The following is a 16,354-nucleotide window of genomic DNA, read 5'->3' as shown; positions in this document are numbered from 1 at the left end:
AGCCTCCAGGGGATAAAATCAGCAATTTATGCAACAATGTCAGGCTCGAGGTATTGACTTTCAGAAAGACACGCTTCTCTAATAACAAGAAAGTTGATAGAGGAGGGTAAGATAAAACACACATTAATATCTGGAAATAAATTTGTTCAAGCTTTTCATGGACATATTTGTAACACCACCTAAGATTACAGATTGGTTTACAAAACCATTTCATTTTACAGTCCTATTAATACCAAAGGCAAACCCCAATTATTTTTACATATCATCTAATACAGTGGTTCTCAACATTTTTAGACTCAAGGTACCCCTCAGAAAATGTTAGCTCTTAGTCTTCACTTGATTTTTGACTACCAAAAAAAAGTGTGTGTGTGTGTGTGAGAGAGAGAGAGAGAGAGAGAGAGAGATTCTTCTGTTGCAAACAGCTCAGAAAGGCCACAACAGAACAGAATGCTTTTAACACTATGGATTCCAATCTGACATCTCTGGGCTTATTTTATGAATAATATTTGCACACCAAACGTTGCTAAGATTGCATGGCACTTTCCAGCACCTCTGAAAGGATCTCAACTCACCCCAGGGTGCTATGGCACCCTGGTTGAGGATCACTGGTCTAATATCTGGTAGTTCACTCTGCTTTCAATACACAGCCAGGTGTTCTTGCTATTCATCTTTAAGGCCCATCATGTGGCTAATAGTCTTTCATCCCCCTAATGATCTTTCCCAAATCTGTCCTTTATAATAGGCTTTAATTTCCAGTGGCAGAAAAGACAGCATGCTCCTAGAAGCAAGCACTTGCTATTCTTGGAATCATCTGTTATCAGCCAGCTTCTGTTCTGACATGAGTACTTGGTGACCTACATGACCTACAGCTTCCTGCCATCTGACAGACTGTCTGGTATTCCAGCTATGACTATTTTGTGCTTCCTATGCAAGGTATTCTTGCCTGGAATCTTGCACTTCTATTATGTACGGTTCTAGGAACATTTGGCCAGGAGTTTGAAGTCAGTCTTTTATTGGCTTCAGTGTTGTTTGGATCATAGTCCTGGCTCTAGGACAGCTGACTACACACAAAAGTCTCAACCAAAGAAAATAAAAGAGGAGGGAAGGATCACAATACTGGGAAAGCAATGAGGAGCTGAACTCAATTTCAGGTATGGGGAACAATATCTCTGTTCCTAAAGCTAGTTGTATCATGAAGTGGCAATTTACCAGCAGGGGAAAAAATATCAGAGAAAGTAATATGAATCCATTCTTATTGGTTCTTGAGGTACCTAGATAATTTGTTTCTGCCCTGGAATATTCATTTCAAGAAATCATGCAAGTGATTTTAAAATGTATTCCTCTACTACTAATTTTTGAAGAATCCACTAATGTGTTTTACCCTGCCATAAGTGCCTGTGCTTACTCATTGTATGATATGCAAATTCTGCACCTGCAGGGAATTGCTTGTACCATTTAGTACTGATGGTAGGAGGCCTGACAATTCCATAGGGTTGTTATTCAGTACTTCACATAAATTACCGCTTTCTTGAGCTCTATGAAACTACTTTTAAAAAAAGAACAAAACAGAGCAACATTTTAGGTGTGGAAAAATCATTGGAAAGGGCTCCTGAAAGAAGCAGGTGATAGGGTGAAGTTACAAGTTCCACTTAGACCAGGGGTAGGCAAAGTCCAGCCCACAGGCTGAATCAGGCCTGCAACTGACTATTTTCCAACAGCCCCTGCGGCGGCAGCTCCTTCTGGTGGTGGCCACTGGACCCAGACCTGTTGCTGGAGTTCCCCGGACAATCCACTCCGTACCCACTGCCAGGGGCAGGACCCATGCAGGCAGGGTGCATGGCCAAGATGGGGCTGTGGTTGGGAGTGAGATGGGCAGGCAGGGCCCAGGAGACCCCAGCATGTGATCTGTTGCCTGCATGCCCCTGCAATGAGTGTGGGGTCCATGGGCAGTGCCATGCAGGGAGTGGATTGTAGCTTTGCCTCAGCTCCAGCCCTGCACTGTCAATGCACAAGGTCCCAGCCCTGGCGCAGCTCCCTGCTCAGCCACATGCCCTTCCCACAGTGCACCATGGAGACCCCAGGAGCACAGGACCGTGACAGTGCAGGGCCATGACAATGCAGGGCAAGGCTCGTGCAGAGCCCTGGTTCTGTGGCCCCGTGTTGTCACAGCCCTGCTGCTCCCAGGGTCTCCATGTGAGCCATGTGGACAGGGGCTGCTGGGAAATAGAATCTGGCTGCCAGCTGGATCCACCATTTTTCCCACCCCTAACTTAGACAATACTAAGGGCACTGAAGACATGTTAAAAGCTGAATTCATGCTAAGTGCCCTGTGAGCATCTCAAAGTTATACCACCTTAGGTGAGGTTTAACTCTGGGCCATGCTGCCTAGCTTGTTATGGTAACTTCAGTCTGCTGCAGAGATGAAACAAGCAACTAGAAGTCCTCCAGCATCCCCAGATACACTGCTCCCAAGGCCCCACTCCTCCCCCTCCAACAGGACTACAGCTCAAGTGTGTTGGTTCCTAGCTATGTCCCTCAACCTTTTAGAGCTGTGCAGGCAAGAAACCGTGTTAACCCTTTACGTCCGACTGCTCACAGCATGTTCTAACTTTGATGCCATATAGCTCATAATAAATCTGTGAAATGTTAAATGTAACTTCACCCTCAGAGAGAAGTGAGGGAAGGGTGGCATTTCAATGAAAAAATGTTGTATTGGAAAGCTTGTCTCACTTTATCCCAAACAGGATGATCAACTTCTCAAAATGGAAAGGCGGGACACATACCTGCCTCCCTCCATCCCTGCCCTTCTCCCTGCCAGCAGCACAACTGGAGCAGAGCTGAACAGAGCAGGGGTAGATGTGGGCTGCCTACTGTGGGCTCTCGGCTCCCTGCCCTGGTGCCTTTCCTCTGGGAGCCCCGCGCCAGCTGCAGGCCCCCTGCCTGCCTGGCAGCAGGGGCCATAACTCCATGCCACTGCCACCCCTGCTGTTACCAGGTGGGCAGGGGGTGCCTTGCCATGGTGGCACAGCCAGTGTGGGGTTCCCAGGGGAACAGCAGCAGGGCAGGGATCCCAGAGTCTGCAGCAGGCAGCCAGCATCTGCCCCTGCCCCATGCACAAATTTGGGGAGGCATGTTCCTTGCCCCCCGCATGCCTTCTGCTCCCTAGATGAGCCAGCTGTGGCTCCACCCTGCTCCGTGCCCCAGCCCCATGGCTGGGTAGCGCCCCAAGCCCCCACTCCCTCCCTCACTGTGGGAGGCCTCAATTTGGCCCCTCCCATGCCCTTTCCCCTCCATGGACTTCCTTGCAAGGTGCTGTTCTCCATGCTGCCTGGTTGTATTCCCAGCCACCTGCATGTATACAGGAGTGCACATGCACATGGTGCGCCATGTGCAGTGGCAGATTAAAATTTATTGTGGCCCTGGGCAAACAGAAAATTGGAGGCCCCCATCAGGCAAGGGTAGGTTTCCTCTGCGCCCACCAGGGTGTTGTGGCTGGGCCTAGCCAGCCTCCTCAGCACATCTGGAGCAAGCCAGGGGGTGCAAGTGCTGTTGAGGTCAAGGCAGCCCAGCCCTGACCTGCCCTGGACGCTCCACCTAGCGGGTGTCAAGCAGCTGGGCTGGGGCTGGCTTGGAGCAAAGCGCTGGCTCTATGCAACCCCTGGCTGCCTGCCAGCCCCTCTGTTGGCCCTGGGGGGCGGGGCTGTCCCATCCTGTTCCAGTGGTGTTGGGGCTGGCTGCCACCCACAGATGGCAGAGTGGGAGCAGGAGCAGGGCTGCCCATGGGGCCCCCTGGCAACAAATGACCCTGGGACGCCACCACCACCTGCATGAAGCCCTGTGCCTACCCTCTAGCCTCTGGCTCTGGCCCAGCCACAGGGGAGGAGGCACATACTACCTCCCCCAGATGCCCGCGGCTAGGATGCTTGCATGGGCCATGCTGCTGGTGGCATCCCAGGGGGCCCTTGTTTGGCAGGGGCCCTCTGGCCCAGGCCCCATGCATTAATCCGCCCATGACCCTGTGTCCCACTCCTGGCAGCCCCTTGCAGGCTGGAATACCCAGTTTTCCACTGATCCCTGCACAATGCTGTAAATCCAGGAAAAATGCTGTTCTGGAGTCATGCAGGGACTGGGATTTGAGGTTCCCATTCCAGGACTGTCCTGCCCAATTAGGGATGGGTGGTGTCTCTAATCCCAAAGAACAAGTATCACTCCTCCAAAAATACTTCCTTTTTGTCAATAAGGAAATGAGCAGACTAATCTGAACCCAGCAACATGGGAGAAAGTGAGAGAATGAGTAAGAGATATGAAGGGAACACCAAAAGACAGGTTAGGAAGAACAGGAAAAAAGGAACAGTTGTCACATCAACTGAGCTACAGCTGTCAGAGCAGCAAAGGTGAAAGATGTGGATTTCAGGCAGCAAGAGGAGAAAACTATCAAGAGAATCTGTAATGGACAGGCGCATAGGCAGCCTGGCCTAATGGCTAGGCCACGGAGGGAAAGCAGGGCCTTGAGCTGGGTCAAAGGCCAGGAGCCATATACCTACCTAGAGGAAGAGCCATCCAGAGGCAGGGTCCACAACAGCCCAGAGCCAGGACCTGGCGGGGGTTAGATGTATGGTTGTCAACCCACCCAGACTGGCCGGGAGTCTACCAGAATTGGCATCGATCTCCCTGTGACTACTGAAAGCAATCTGGCAAACTGATATTGTGAACAGGTTCAATGGTGGAAAACAAAATCTCTTGGAATAGCTTCAGTTAGTTGGCAACCCTAGTCAGATGTCAAGTATCAATCTGGGAGGAAATCCACCAGGCAAAGTCCAAAAGCAGAGCCAAACTAGCATCAGGAAACAGAATCGCAGGAAGGTCCAGGGTCCAGCAGGCTTGCCATGGCTGAACTGGTGGCTGACCTGCAGACCCAGGGCCCCAGCTGGTACTGTGTAGAGAGGTGGTGCTTCCACAGCCAATCCACAGGCTTCCTGCTTCTAACTTGGGGCAGAGTTCATTAGCTGCTGCTGTTCTGGGTCCTGGCTGGCCTGCTTGCTCACCCTCCTTGGCAGAGCTCTGAGACCTTCCCTGGGCAGACAGGACTAGACTGAGAAGCAGCAGTGGCTGTGGACAGGGTAGGGGGACACCAGCCTGACTGGAAGCAACTGGGCAGTTCCAACTAGAAGGGAGAAAACACCCGCAGGGGAAAGAAGAGAAGAGCAGGGGAGGGGCTGTGGTACCTGTCCCGATAGCTGCCCTGCCTGCCCACTGCCCTCTATGCCCATGGCGCAACTCCCCAGCCAGCTGCATATGGGCAGCTGCGAACCTACAGAGCCGGCCGCCCGGCACTCAGAGCAGCTACCTGGGACCCAAGCCTGGGACTGGCTGCATTGGATTTCACCCAATGGCGGGGGCGGGGTAGGAGGGGCGGACCACGTGGCGGCCAAGCAGAGGCGGGCGGGGCCGCTCGCGTCTGCATGTGTCTGCGCCCGGGCGCAGCGGGGCAGAACTTGGGAAGTGCGTTCGTTTTGGCTCCCAGCAGCCGCTGTAGCCGGGAACCGGAAGTGGCGCACCGGAGCCGGCGTCGCGATGGAGTTCTCTGAGGAGACACTCAGGAAGCAGTTGAGCAAGGTGTGCGCGCCCCCCGCTCCGGCCCTGGTGGGGGAAGGGGCGCAAGATAGGAGAGAATATGGCGTGGCGCCGCACCGCACTCAGACGTCACAGCTGCGTGCCCCGCCCCACGCTTGTCTTGCTTATGCGGGGGGTCCGCTCCCCAGCCGCGCATGTGCAGAGCTGCGAGCCGGCGGCTTGGCCTTTGGGGGTGGGGGGGATTGTGACATGGCTGTGGCGGGGGCGCGTTTCTTGTTGATGAACGGAGCTTTAGGAGGATCTTCTCTAGTTCCTGCACACAACATATAAGGATCTAGCCCCTTCTGGTTGCTTCTAACATCTTTTGTTCAAGTCCAGTAGCTGCCCCTCATCAGTGGGGCTCCTCTGCGCTCCTGGCTGGGAGAGCCAGTGCTGAGACAACCTGCTCGCAAGTACCAGCTGGGCCTTCTTGCAAGGCCTGTAGGACTCAGGATGCTGGCCATGTCCACGTTGTTCGCAGTCCCTCTGCTCTCCAGCCTGGTAGAGGCTGACCCATTAGTTCACTGCTCTGTGCATGTGTGGGATCAGGGGGGCATTGCCCTCACATCCTGACCCCCTCCAGCCCTGCAAAGACCCGGAGGGGAGTTTGGTCCTATGACGTGTGTGCACAAGGAGTGGGGAGGGAGCAGCGACGCCCCAGTGTTGAGTGAAATCTAGGCTAATTTGAGGTAGATGGCCTTTGAGCTGTCTGTGTAAACCATTGTCTCAGCCTGTTCTGATGCGAATCAAAACCCTGAGATGATCAGCCCCAGATTAAACTGCTCATCTGGTTCTAGCCTCTGATCCTTCTTTATGATGCTGGATTTTGACAGCTTCCTTGTTCCTCCTGCCTGGCTTCTCTGCTCACAAGGGTGAGGCCAGACGCAACAACAGCTTTGTTTTGATGGTGGTGCCCTGTCCTCAGGCCAGCAGAAAAAGAAACAGCGATATGTGGAATTCTCTGGAAACAGCTGCTGTGTTTATCCCTTTCAGTCTCTTCAGCCCACCTTCCTCTCTCTCAGTAATGCCCCTTCTCCCCATCCTTTCCTTCCCATTTCCCTGTCCTTTGTATTCATACAACTTTCTCTTTAGTATCCCTGCTCTCTGCAAGTCCATTGGAAGTGTTTGAGGAAGTAGGCTGTAGCCTCTGGCTAAAAATAGATGGTGAGTTTATTTGAACTTAGGTCTGATTTGATTTGAATTAAAGTAAGGGGTGGAGGTGGGGGACGGTTGTTTACGCACAGTTTGAATGGCAGTTAACACAAATTAGCTAGGGTTGTCCTTGGACAAAATGTTAGTTTAGATACTTCAAAGATACTTAATACGGATCAGTGGGCTAAAAGTAGACAACCGGTTTGTTTAATCTTGTGAGAGATGACCCATCATAAGAGGGATAGGACAGTCCTTTATACTGGAGGTTTAAATGGCAGTTATCAGATTAGATGTGATTGTTCCCACACAAAGTGTTAATTCAGATACTTAATGTTTCAAATCTGATTCAAAACCAGGCTCATGGTTTATTCAAGAAGTTGTGATCCCTACCTTACTCTACGGATCTAAGGCATGGACACCATACAGGAGACACCTCCAAGTTGCCGGAGAAGTACCATCAGTGTTGCTTGCAGAAAATCAACACGTGCAATAATGTTGGCATTCTCTCAAGCAAACACCATGAGCATGGAGATGATTAATCATCCAAAATCAACTTTGCTCACCTGGTCACATCATCTAGATGTCTGACTCCAAATTCCCAAAGCAAGTTTTATTCTTCTAGCTCAGTAAAGGCACAAGCTAAAGATGAGGGCAGAAAAAGTGCTTCAGAGATGTCCTCACGGCCAACTTGGAAAAAATGCAACCTTGACACCAGCTGGTGGAGATTACTGCCCCAAATGGAAGAAGAGCCTTCTGCAAGGATCTCAGTACTTTGAAACTTCATGGCAACAAGAAACAGAAAAGTGGGAGGCATAGAAACAGCATGTCACGGACTGAATCAAGAATCCAGAGCCACCCACCCTAAACAGAAAGATGCACCCGAGTTGCAACAGAGTCTGTTGATTCTAGACTGGCTTCATTAGTTTTCTTTGGACCCACAAATAAGATGATTGTGGAGGACAATCATGCCTAACTGTGAGGGATTGCTGATGATGAGATACTCAATGTGGGACAGTGGGCTTGTCCCCCTGTAAGATTAGGGGTTTGCTAAGAGAGAAGCTCTAATCAAATTCAAACTGGTCATCTATTTTTAGCCAGTAGGATTCCAAGATGAAATGTATTGTCCTTGGAGAAACTCAGTATGTGGTTTTTCGTGTCTTTGAAATCTCTGTGCTTCTGAGGATCGTCTTTAAGACTTAAAGCAGATGTTGGATTTCTCCCAAGACAAAACTTTTTATCCTGGAATTCTACAGAGGGACAAGCTCATTGGCCATGTTAAGTACCAGTGTATTATCTGAGTTAACACTTTGACCAGGGATGGTCCAGCTAACTTTAATTAATTGCCATTCAAGCTATATGCCTAAAACACAGTCCCTATGTGCTGTTTGGAGCCAAAGACAGGCTAGAAAGGGACTGCAGGTTAATACTGGGGCTAAAATACCACCCCATCTTGCCTTCTGGCCTTATTTCAGACTAAAATGTCTAACTACCTCTCTTGCCTAGAATTGACACTAAACAGTGGTCTAGTTAGCAGTCTCAGCACTGAGATTGAGGACTGAACCACACTCTCTACTTTCGCAGCATAGTTGTCAATTCCTTGATCTAGCAAGCTGTTAAATGTTTAGGTTGGTGTTTCAAGGCACATTGACATCCCATGATCTAGAGCAAAATGCCCAAATCTGAGAAGTGTGTACTTTAATGAGCAACATAAACTTAAATTCATGAGGTTAAGGAGTCTAGAGAGCTGGCTATAGAGTGAGAGCCCATATGCAGTAGCAGTACTTGTTTTTTTGCAAAGGCGTTATATTTCCCTAATAACCACATCAATGCTACATTTCAAACCACAGCACTTCTTGGTGTAAATCTCTCCGTGTGTCACTAGGCTTTTTTTTTTTTTTAAGAGGGAAGTGTTTGTGGCTTTCTACCTTCACAAATCTAAACCACAGAACAGATTTTGCTTGGACTTTGCAAAACAGTTTTCTGTGGGCGTGGAACACTTCTCCAGTAAGTAACTTTTTTCCCAGAGGCTTAATATTTCATCTGTCAGTGAAAAAGTCATTCTAAAAAAACCTTTTTTTTTTAATATGTAAAAGCTGTAATAGGGTTTTTCTGGAAACGAACTGTATAACTAATGTGGCTCCTACTTTTTTTAAATAGGGTATTTTTAAATTAGATGTGACTCTGTATGCAGATAAGGCCATATTTCACAAAAGCTCAACTTCAATTGAAGTCAGAAAAGAGCTATGTAGCGATGAAAGATCAGAATTGGACTCCTAATTGTAGCTGTGGAAGATTTACTATATCGTTTAAAGCCTTTTTGGTTGTCATAGCAAAACGAGATGCATGATAGATATAATGAAGATGCTTCATGCCATGAAATACCCCCATTAGAACTAAGTAAATAGCAAAATTGTCATCTTATTATATTGTCCCTCTTTGCCCTCCTGACCCTCTCCCACTTCTTTTCCTATCTCTTGCAAAGAGAAAGGGGAGAGTTCTTTGAAATTAAAGTTTATTCTCCATTTTGTTTCCAGTATAAATTCAGAGACCTGACTATAGAAGAACTGAAGAATGTAAATAAGATCTACCCAAACTTTCTGTTTTCCATGGACACCTATAGTAAGACTCTGATCTAGTTACTTTGATTATATTGCATAGCTCTAGAGAAACAGATGGGATGGAGCTGTTATTTTCCATAGATTCAACAGTAGATTAAAAAAACACTGTCATTTATTTTTTTGTCTTCTAATTCTTTTGATTTTTTTCATTATACTTTATATGATCTGTTGACTTTTGTCATGCTATATTGATTATAAATTAGCTTAACCAAAATGAGTAGCTTTTAAATAAAAAAAGGACCCAGAAGTAATATATAATCACTGCTGTGTGACCAAGGTTTTAAATACTGTGCATATCATGTCTCTGGACTGTAGAATCATAGAATCATAGAAGTAGGGTGGGAAGGGACCTTGTAGATCTTCAAGTCCGACCCCCCACCTGGGCAGGAGGGGAAAAAAAAATAAACCATGTTTATTTTGATATATTTATTCTTGTCCAATATAACTTCCAGAATCCCCCAGCTGGAAGAAAAGTCCAAGGGACAATAGTGTTGTATAGGAAGAGCAAAGGCCCTTACAAAAGGGCTTTTTCAAGTTGTTAATGCACTGCAACTAGGCTCAATAATAGAGAAGGTCAGCAAGAGTCATTAAACTTCTTAGCAGAGAGGGCAATTGCAAAGATTGGAGGTCAAAGTGTGTGGGGAAGGGCTAAAAAAATAAGTAGTCACACTCTCTTCAAAAAATGGAGGGGAAAATAAAGCCACAAGGCACAGACATAAGTTACATTTGTTGCACACTTGGCCACTTTAAAGCAGTCTACAGCCATGGCCTGACAGAAGTGCATGGCTGCAGAGAGCTTTAGAAGTCCCCAATCATGTGACAAATTAACCCTTGTTATATGGGGGTTCAGATGAAGATGCTCCAAGTGGAGTAATTTCATTAACTTCTGTCTGCTCAGGCAGGCTGGACTGATGCAGCACAGCCCCATGCTCCATGCTGTCTGCACAGTGGGAGGGAGGCGAGGAAGTCTGGGCTGGGGTTTGCCCAGCGTGTGCTGGAGGGTGATGGGTTTATTAGAGTAGGCTGGGCAAACCTCAAATGGAGCTCAAAGAAGGCATTTCCTTGATTCACTAAAAATGATTTCCTTTTCAGCTTTCAAAGATGGATCCCAAAAAGACCTCCTGAATTTTAGTGGCACTGTTCCAATAACTTACCATGGTAAGTTAGTGTGTATATTTTTCTGCCAATTTGAAAGCCAGTTGTAAGGCATCTTGTGTACATTTAATACTATTGCTTGTGACCAAGTCATGGGATATCTTGCGAAACTATATTGATTAGTGTGGTCAGTATGGCAGGGTTTCTTTTACTAAACCCAGGGTTCTGGTTAGATTTGCAGCACTAAAAGAGTTTGCTTAGGCTCTGTCTCTGTCAGGGTTGCCAACCCAAGACAATTTTTTACTGATAATTTGCAAACTTTACTGGCACCCAGACTTTTTTTTTTTTTACTGACATGTTTTACATGATGTAAATGTAACCCTTCTGTCAGGCCCTGAACAACAGCTGGGCTCAGATTTCAGGATTTAACACCAACCATAGTGGAAAAGTTTAACTGATAGTTAGTCAAAAGTTTGCAGATTGTTTTTTTTTTTTTGTTTTTTTACTGATAGTTTGGCAAACCTGACAGAGAGAGATCTGAAGCGAACTTTCTTCTAGTGCTGAAATTTATACTATACTGTCCTCACCCCAGCTGTCCCTTACTCGGTTGACAACCCTGCTCTCTGTGTCCTGGACAGTGTTTGGAAAATGCACTCGGAAAAGTGGTGGCAGCGGCCAAGTCAGAATGCAAGCCTGTCTCGGACTGTAACTTTGAAACATTTCTGGCTGCTCGTCTAGAGTCAAGTTTCATTGCAGCTCTGATCCTGGCGGGCTTCCTTCTAGGCCTCCTGGAGCCCTCTTAGGTCCTCTCTCCTGCCTTCTCCCTCCTTCTCTGCTTATCAGTCTGTTTGCTATTGTTCACCCACCTTTTCTCCTATATTAGCATATCTGTGGCACCATGCTTCATCAGGGCTCACATTAGCATCATGGCTGTTCCTCTATGATTGCTTGTCTCTCAAATCACAGATCCCTGGCATTGTCCTGCTTGTACCTGACATAAAACATCCCATTACCTGTTGTAAAATGTTTACATGTCATAATACTCAGGAGCAGTACCAGTATATAGAAAAAGTAAAATGTATGAATTAACTCACTTTTGATACATGTTTTTGTACACTTAATTCTTGGAGTTCAGTTGTGCCTATAGTCTTTTTAAATAAAAATGGTTAAAGTGGATTTTTCATAAATCAACTGAAATTATTTTAATTCCATATGCTCAGTATAGTATACTTTAATTCCATACTTCTTGCAATGAAGCAACTAGCCACCCATGAAGAAACTAGTGTAGTTAGATACCAGACTATGATAGATAAAACTTTTGGGTCAGGATGTGGGGACATTTGGATAAATTCTTGAAACCTGGTGCTTGAATATGTAGCATCTGAAAAGAACTAAGATTTGCTTTTCCTAGACTTGCAGCCTTTGAAACCTACGGGTTATGATGCAATGGATTCTCCTTGTCATTAGCTTTATTGTCCCCAAAAAGTAAGAAGTTGAGTGCTTTTGAGAAGTTCCCTCAATTAGAAAGGCAGAGCTGTTTGAACATTTGTTTTTTGCTTTACCAGCAGGCAGGATTTCAATCAATAGTACTTGCTATAAGCATTCTTGATAGCAATAAGCTTTAACTGAATATGATAGAAAAATATTGATAGGTGAAAAAGTGCAAAGTATAACATACCAGACACATTTCAGCTTCTATGCAAAGTACAGAAGTTCTCATGAATTGTATTTTGTATCTAACAGGTCATTCTTATAACATACCAGTTCGTTTATGGATCTTGGATTCTCACCCTTTTGCACCACCCATTTGTTTCTTAAAGCCAACTGTAAACATGGGAATTTCTGTGGGAAAACATGTTGATGCACATGGCAGGATATATTTGCCCTACTTACAAAACTGGAGCCACGTAAGGAGAAAAAAAATGTCGGGGAAGAAAGCATGGTATTGCATGAGAATCAAAGGGCAGGGTTTTTTTTTTCCCTTTCTCCTCCACTGTATATTAATCTTATGTAAAGTGGTTATATAGGAAGAAGCAGAAAGTTGCTTTCTTCCCAGCTATAACCTTCAGCCAATCAAATATTATTACAAGACAAATAGTTTAAAAGGCATTCTATTAAAAGAATAAACTAAGTAACGCTCTCATATTTTTCTTTGTTGCTATCTATGTACAATAACAGTCTAAGCTGAGGCTGACTTTCTGCTAAATGACCATAAGTGTTGGGGAGTGGGGGGGCCCTATCTCTTTGCGGATGGCATTGCAAAATGGAGACCACATTAGGGATGCTGAATAGAAAGATCTGAAAATAACTAATTTGTAGTTGCCAAATTTTTTTTTTTTACATACTCAATTCTGTAAGTTACTTTAAAACATGGGCTGTTAAGAAAGCAAACTTCATTTAAAAGACTGTTGTTTAGCTAGTTTCTGAAACGGGTCAAGCAGTTTTTACCCTTAATGTAAGTAGGCTTTTGAGAATTTGTACCTGGTAACTAAAGTTTTTATGCCTTGTCCTTATTTAGCTAAACATTTTCTTGCTTTTACCGAGACAGGACTGCAGGATTGGGGTCTTGGGCAGCTAGTTTGTATCTTTTTAGATAAATACTGCTCTCTGTCTAGCTGTGAATTACCTAGTATGGTAGAAGCTGGATATGAGCACACCCCTTGGGAGCATGGTCATATGTGCTTACATCAGAAGTTTAATTTAATCTTCCCTTCGCTAATATAGTAACAATGGCAGATGAGACATGAGCCGTATACTGCACAGTTCAGCTTAATTTTTACTTTTTATCTACCAAGTAACATGCATAGTAATTATGTATACAGTATTGGCTGCTTCTTAGAATCGCATTTTTTGATGCTGATAAGCACTTCTGGTAAGCGCCCACACAGAGCTCATTTTCCTGTGCTGTTGCATATAGCACAGTGTTCCTATACCACAGACAGTCATTTTTACTGTATATGTGATAGAATATCAAAAAGTTGGTTGTGCCAAGAACAGAAATCCTGTGAGTTTACTTTTATAAATTTCTGCTACATCCTGAGAGATCACAACATGTGACCAAAAGTTTGCTGAGCAGACAGATTGAACCAGAGATGTTTTTGACAAGATACAAGCCACATAAGACTAGTGTAGATTGTGAACACTGCCTTTAATGTGCTAATTGCAACCAATTTAGGACTAACATGGCATATCCTGTAAGCATCTTTAAATCTAAACCGGGTGTATTACATCAGGTGCTCCAAGCTGGAAAAAAAACAGTTTTGTGAAGATGTATTCCTTGTATCTGAACTGTGCTTATATGCGGCTTCTACTGTATGCTACTGTGTCATGGGCTTTCAACATACCCAGTGACACTCAGAACAACTAATTGAATTGGTGTTTACATATCTTTTATTCAATCTCTAGATTCCTCATCTTTCTAATCCATACCCTTCCATGTTTCACACTTAAAATATATAAACAAATTAAACATTACTTTAATGGACAGCACTACTTTTCTTCAATATGTTAAATGTTGGTGTCAGTATCAAAGTTAATATTTTACTATTTTTGTACAGTGAGTCTTGATATCAGTATAAGTTTGTGCAATTTCAGGGTCTTGTATTACAATTTTTGCTAGGTATTCAATAAAGTAACTTTTTAATATGCATGTTTGTATGCATTTCAGCCAAAGTCAACTGTCATTGGGTTAATCAAGGAAATGACTGCCAAATTTGATGAAGAGCTCCCTCTGTATTCAGTGTCATCATCTGATGCGGCCAGGCAGCTGGAACTGTTGTCTTTTATTGCCAAGTTCAGTGAAGGTGTGTACTTCAGCCACAAATCTGAATGCTCTTCTGGTCTGAATCGATATCTACTTTATCTGTTTAGCTACAGTTTTTGTGCATCCTTTTAAGATGGCTAATTTATGGCAAACTTCTAAATTAGCAATTTTATATTTTTTCTTTTATCTTGTATACCCCCTTTCTGAAGGCAGAAATGAGTAGTTCCTCTCTAAACTTTGTAATATGGTCACCCTGTGCATTTACTGTTTTTTTTCCAAAATGAAATGTAATACCTCTTTAGCTGTAGTGAGAAGCAATGTAACATCACCAATATGGGAGGAACAGCTTGTGATGGTCACAATTCAGTCAGTCTTGCATGTAATTTAAAACAGTCTCTTAATTTTTTGTAAAAACTATATGCAGGACTGCATGAATTGGCAGCAAGAAATTATTATTATTTGTGTTATATTTTCCAGATGCGGCAGCTGAGTTTGGACTCTGTTATCTTATGTATTACACAAACACCTAGTAGAAGATATTCCTTGTCCCAAAGAACTTCCAGTTGCGTTGATGGACAAAGGGGAGAAGGAATATAGAAAAACAGAATTTAAGTAACTAGCCCCAGGCCATGCAGGACATTTAGTAAAGCTGAGTATCAAAGTGAGGGGGCAGATCCTTAGTAGATATACATTGTCCTAGCTCCATTGGTTTTCATGGAGTAAGAATTCTTTATATTAGCTAAAAATTTGCACCTTCAAACTTGCATCTTTTTCTTGGATTTAAATTGTTTTTCCAAGATACAGTTTTGTGGAGGAATGTTTGTGTCTTACCCCATGAAATGAAAAATCGCAGTATCATTAATCAGTACTGACGGGTATATTACAAAAGTCAGAGTAATTTGGCTTTATAGTACATATATCAGCATTGTGTTATAACACGAATTATGACCTGTGTTTCTGGCTTTTGTTTTTAATTATAGGTGAAACTGATATGAAATCAAAGAGTCAAGTGGAGAAAGAGAAGAAAAATGAAACTTGTAACAAAATTACGGTTATTGGAGGAGGAGATCTTGGTATCGCTTGTGTACTAGCAATTGCAGCAAAGGTATGCGATAACTCCTTAATGTTGTTAGTTAATATTCTTGTGATGGTTTCCAAGTTAGCTGTTGGTCCCAGATATATAAAGATAGTGACTATACGTATTTATATGCATGATGTAGCTCTTCTGTTTTACATTTTTTCCCCACTTAAATACTTCGGGGAAAAATGCTGTTTAAATGAAGTCTTTGTAAGTCACTGTTATCTGATAGTCAGCTGTTGGAAAACGTTAAAGATTAATCTTAGCCCCTTCAAATCAATATAAATTTTAAAGGCATTATAGGGATTGTAAGTTCCCCAGTAGGCTGTGTTCAGATGAGTGCAGCTGTGTGGTATGTGGCACCACAGACCCACCTGCGGTGCCACACACCACACATTCAGGCGTTTCCTGCACTGGTACTTTGCAGCACGGGGTTTTTTTGACCCCAGGAGATTCCGGGGTTAATAAAACCCACACAGAAGAAAAGCGGGGTGGCACAAATGGCTGCAGAATGTGTTGCCCAAACCCGGAGCCTGGCCTGCCTGAGCTATGCTCCGGCTGCTGGCCAGGCTCCAAGCTGCAGGAGCACCGTGACTGCAGCTTCCCCACCCCAAAGATGTCAGGTAAAGCTGTTGAGGCCAGCACAGTTGCTGGACCCAGCCTCCCCTACCCCATCTGGGGTTACCTGCTGTGTGTTAGAGGGTGTGTGGCACAGGTGTTCCCCGGGACAAGAAGCAGCAGCAGACCTTGTGCCACTGGTACTTGTCCCCAGGGAACCAAATGTCTGCGCTCATCTGGATGTGGCCATAGAGGGTATTTTTCAAAGTTTTTACTAGTTTAACAAAATAGCCAGGTTGAATGGCTCCCTTCATGGATATGTGGGTGGTTGTATTTTAATATATTATTTGGCAATGAAACTAGCATTATAACTGATTAGTTTGTTCTCTTAACCTCACAGTCACCAATGATTTGGATCAGGTCAGGGATTTGTGTTTGTGTATAACTGGCACTATTCTAGAAATTCCATTGAATTTT

At 44.6% G+C, this 16,354-nt stretch overlaps 1 protein-coding gene across 4 annotated transcripts in view; it reads left to right on the top strand.

Moving 5' to 3' along the window:
- Positions 1 to 16,354, top strand: part of UEVLD (UEV and lactate/malate dehyrogenase domains) — a 43,620-nt gene that overhangs the window by 11,884 nt on the left and 15,382 nt on the right. The window contains exons 1-6 of one of the 4 annotated variants that reach the window (XM_019519689.1): positions 5,491 to 5,616; positions 9,300 to 9,384; positions 10,476 to 10,541; positions 12,222 to 12,385; positions 14,146 to 14,281; positions 15,222 to 15,346. In XM_019519689.1, the coding sequence (XP_019375234.1) occupies positions 5,575 to 5,616; positions 9,300 to 9,384; positions 10,476 to 10,541; positions 12,222 to 12,385; positions 14,146 to 14,281; positions 15,222 to 15,346 (618 nt within the window). In that variant the 5' untranslated portion in view covers positions 5,491 to 5,574. Of the gene's footprint in view, positions 1 to 5,490; positions 5,617 to 6,203; positions 6,778 to 9,299; positions 9,385 to 10,475; positions 10,542 to 12,221; positions 12,386 to 14,145; positions 14,282 to 15,221; positions 15,347 to 16,354 lie in introns of those variants that run through there. The other 3 variants (XM_019519686.1, XM_019519687.1, XM_019519688.1) reach the window with 3 other exon arrangements.

This window comes from Gavialis gangeticus, unplaced genomic scaffold, assembly GCF_001723915.1.
Source record: "Gavialis gangeticus isolate Ggan-Ray unplaced genomic scaffold, GavGan_comp1, whole genome shotgun sequence".
In the NCBI taxonomy this organism is placed as follows: Eukaryota; Metazoa; Chordata; order Crocodylia; family Gavialidae; genus Gavialis; species Gavialis gangeticus.
Note: the sequence above shows the minus strand (reverse complement) of the source record. Positions and strands in the feature narration are given on the sequence as shown.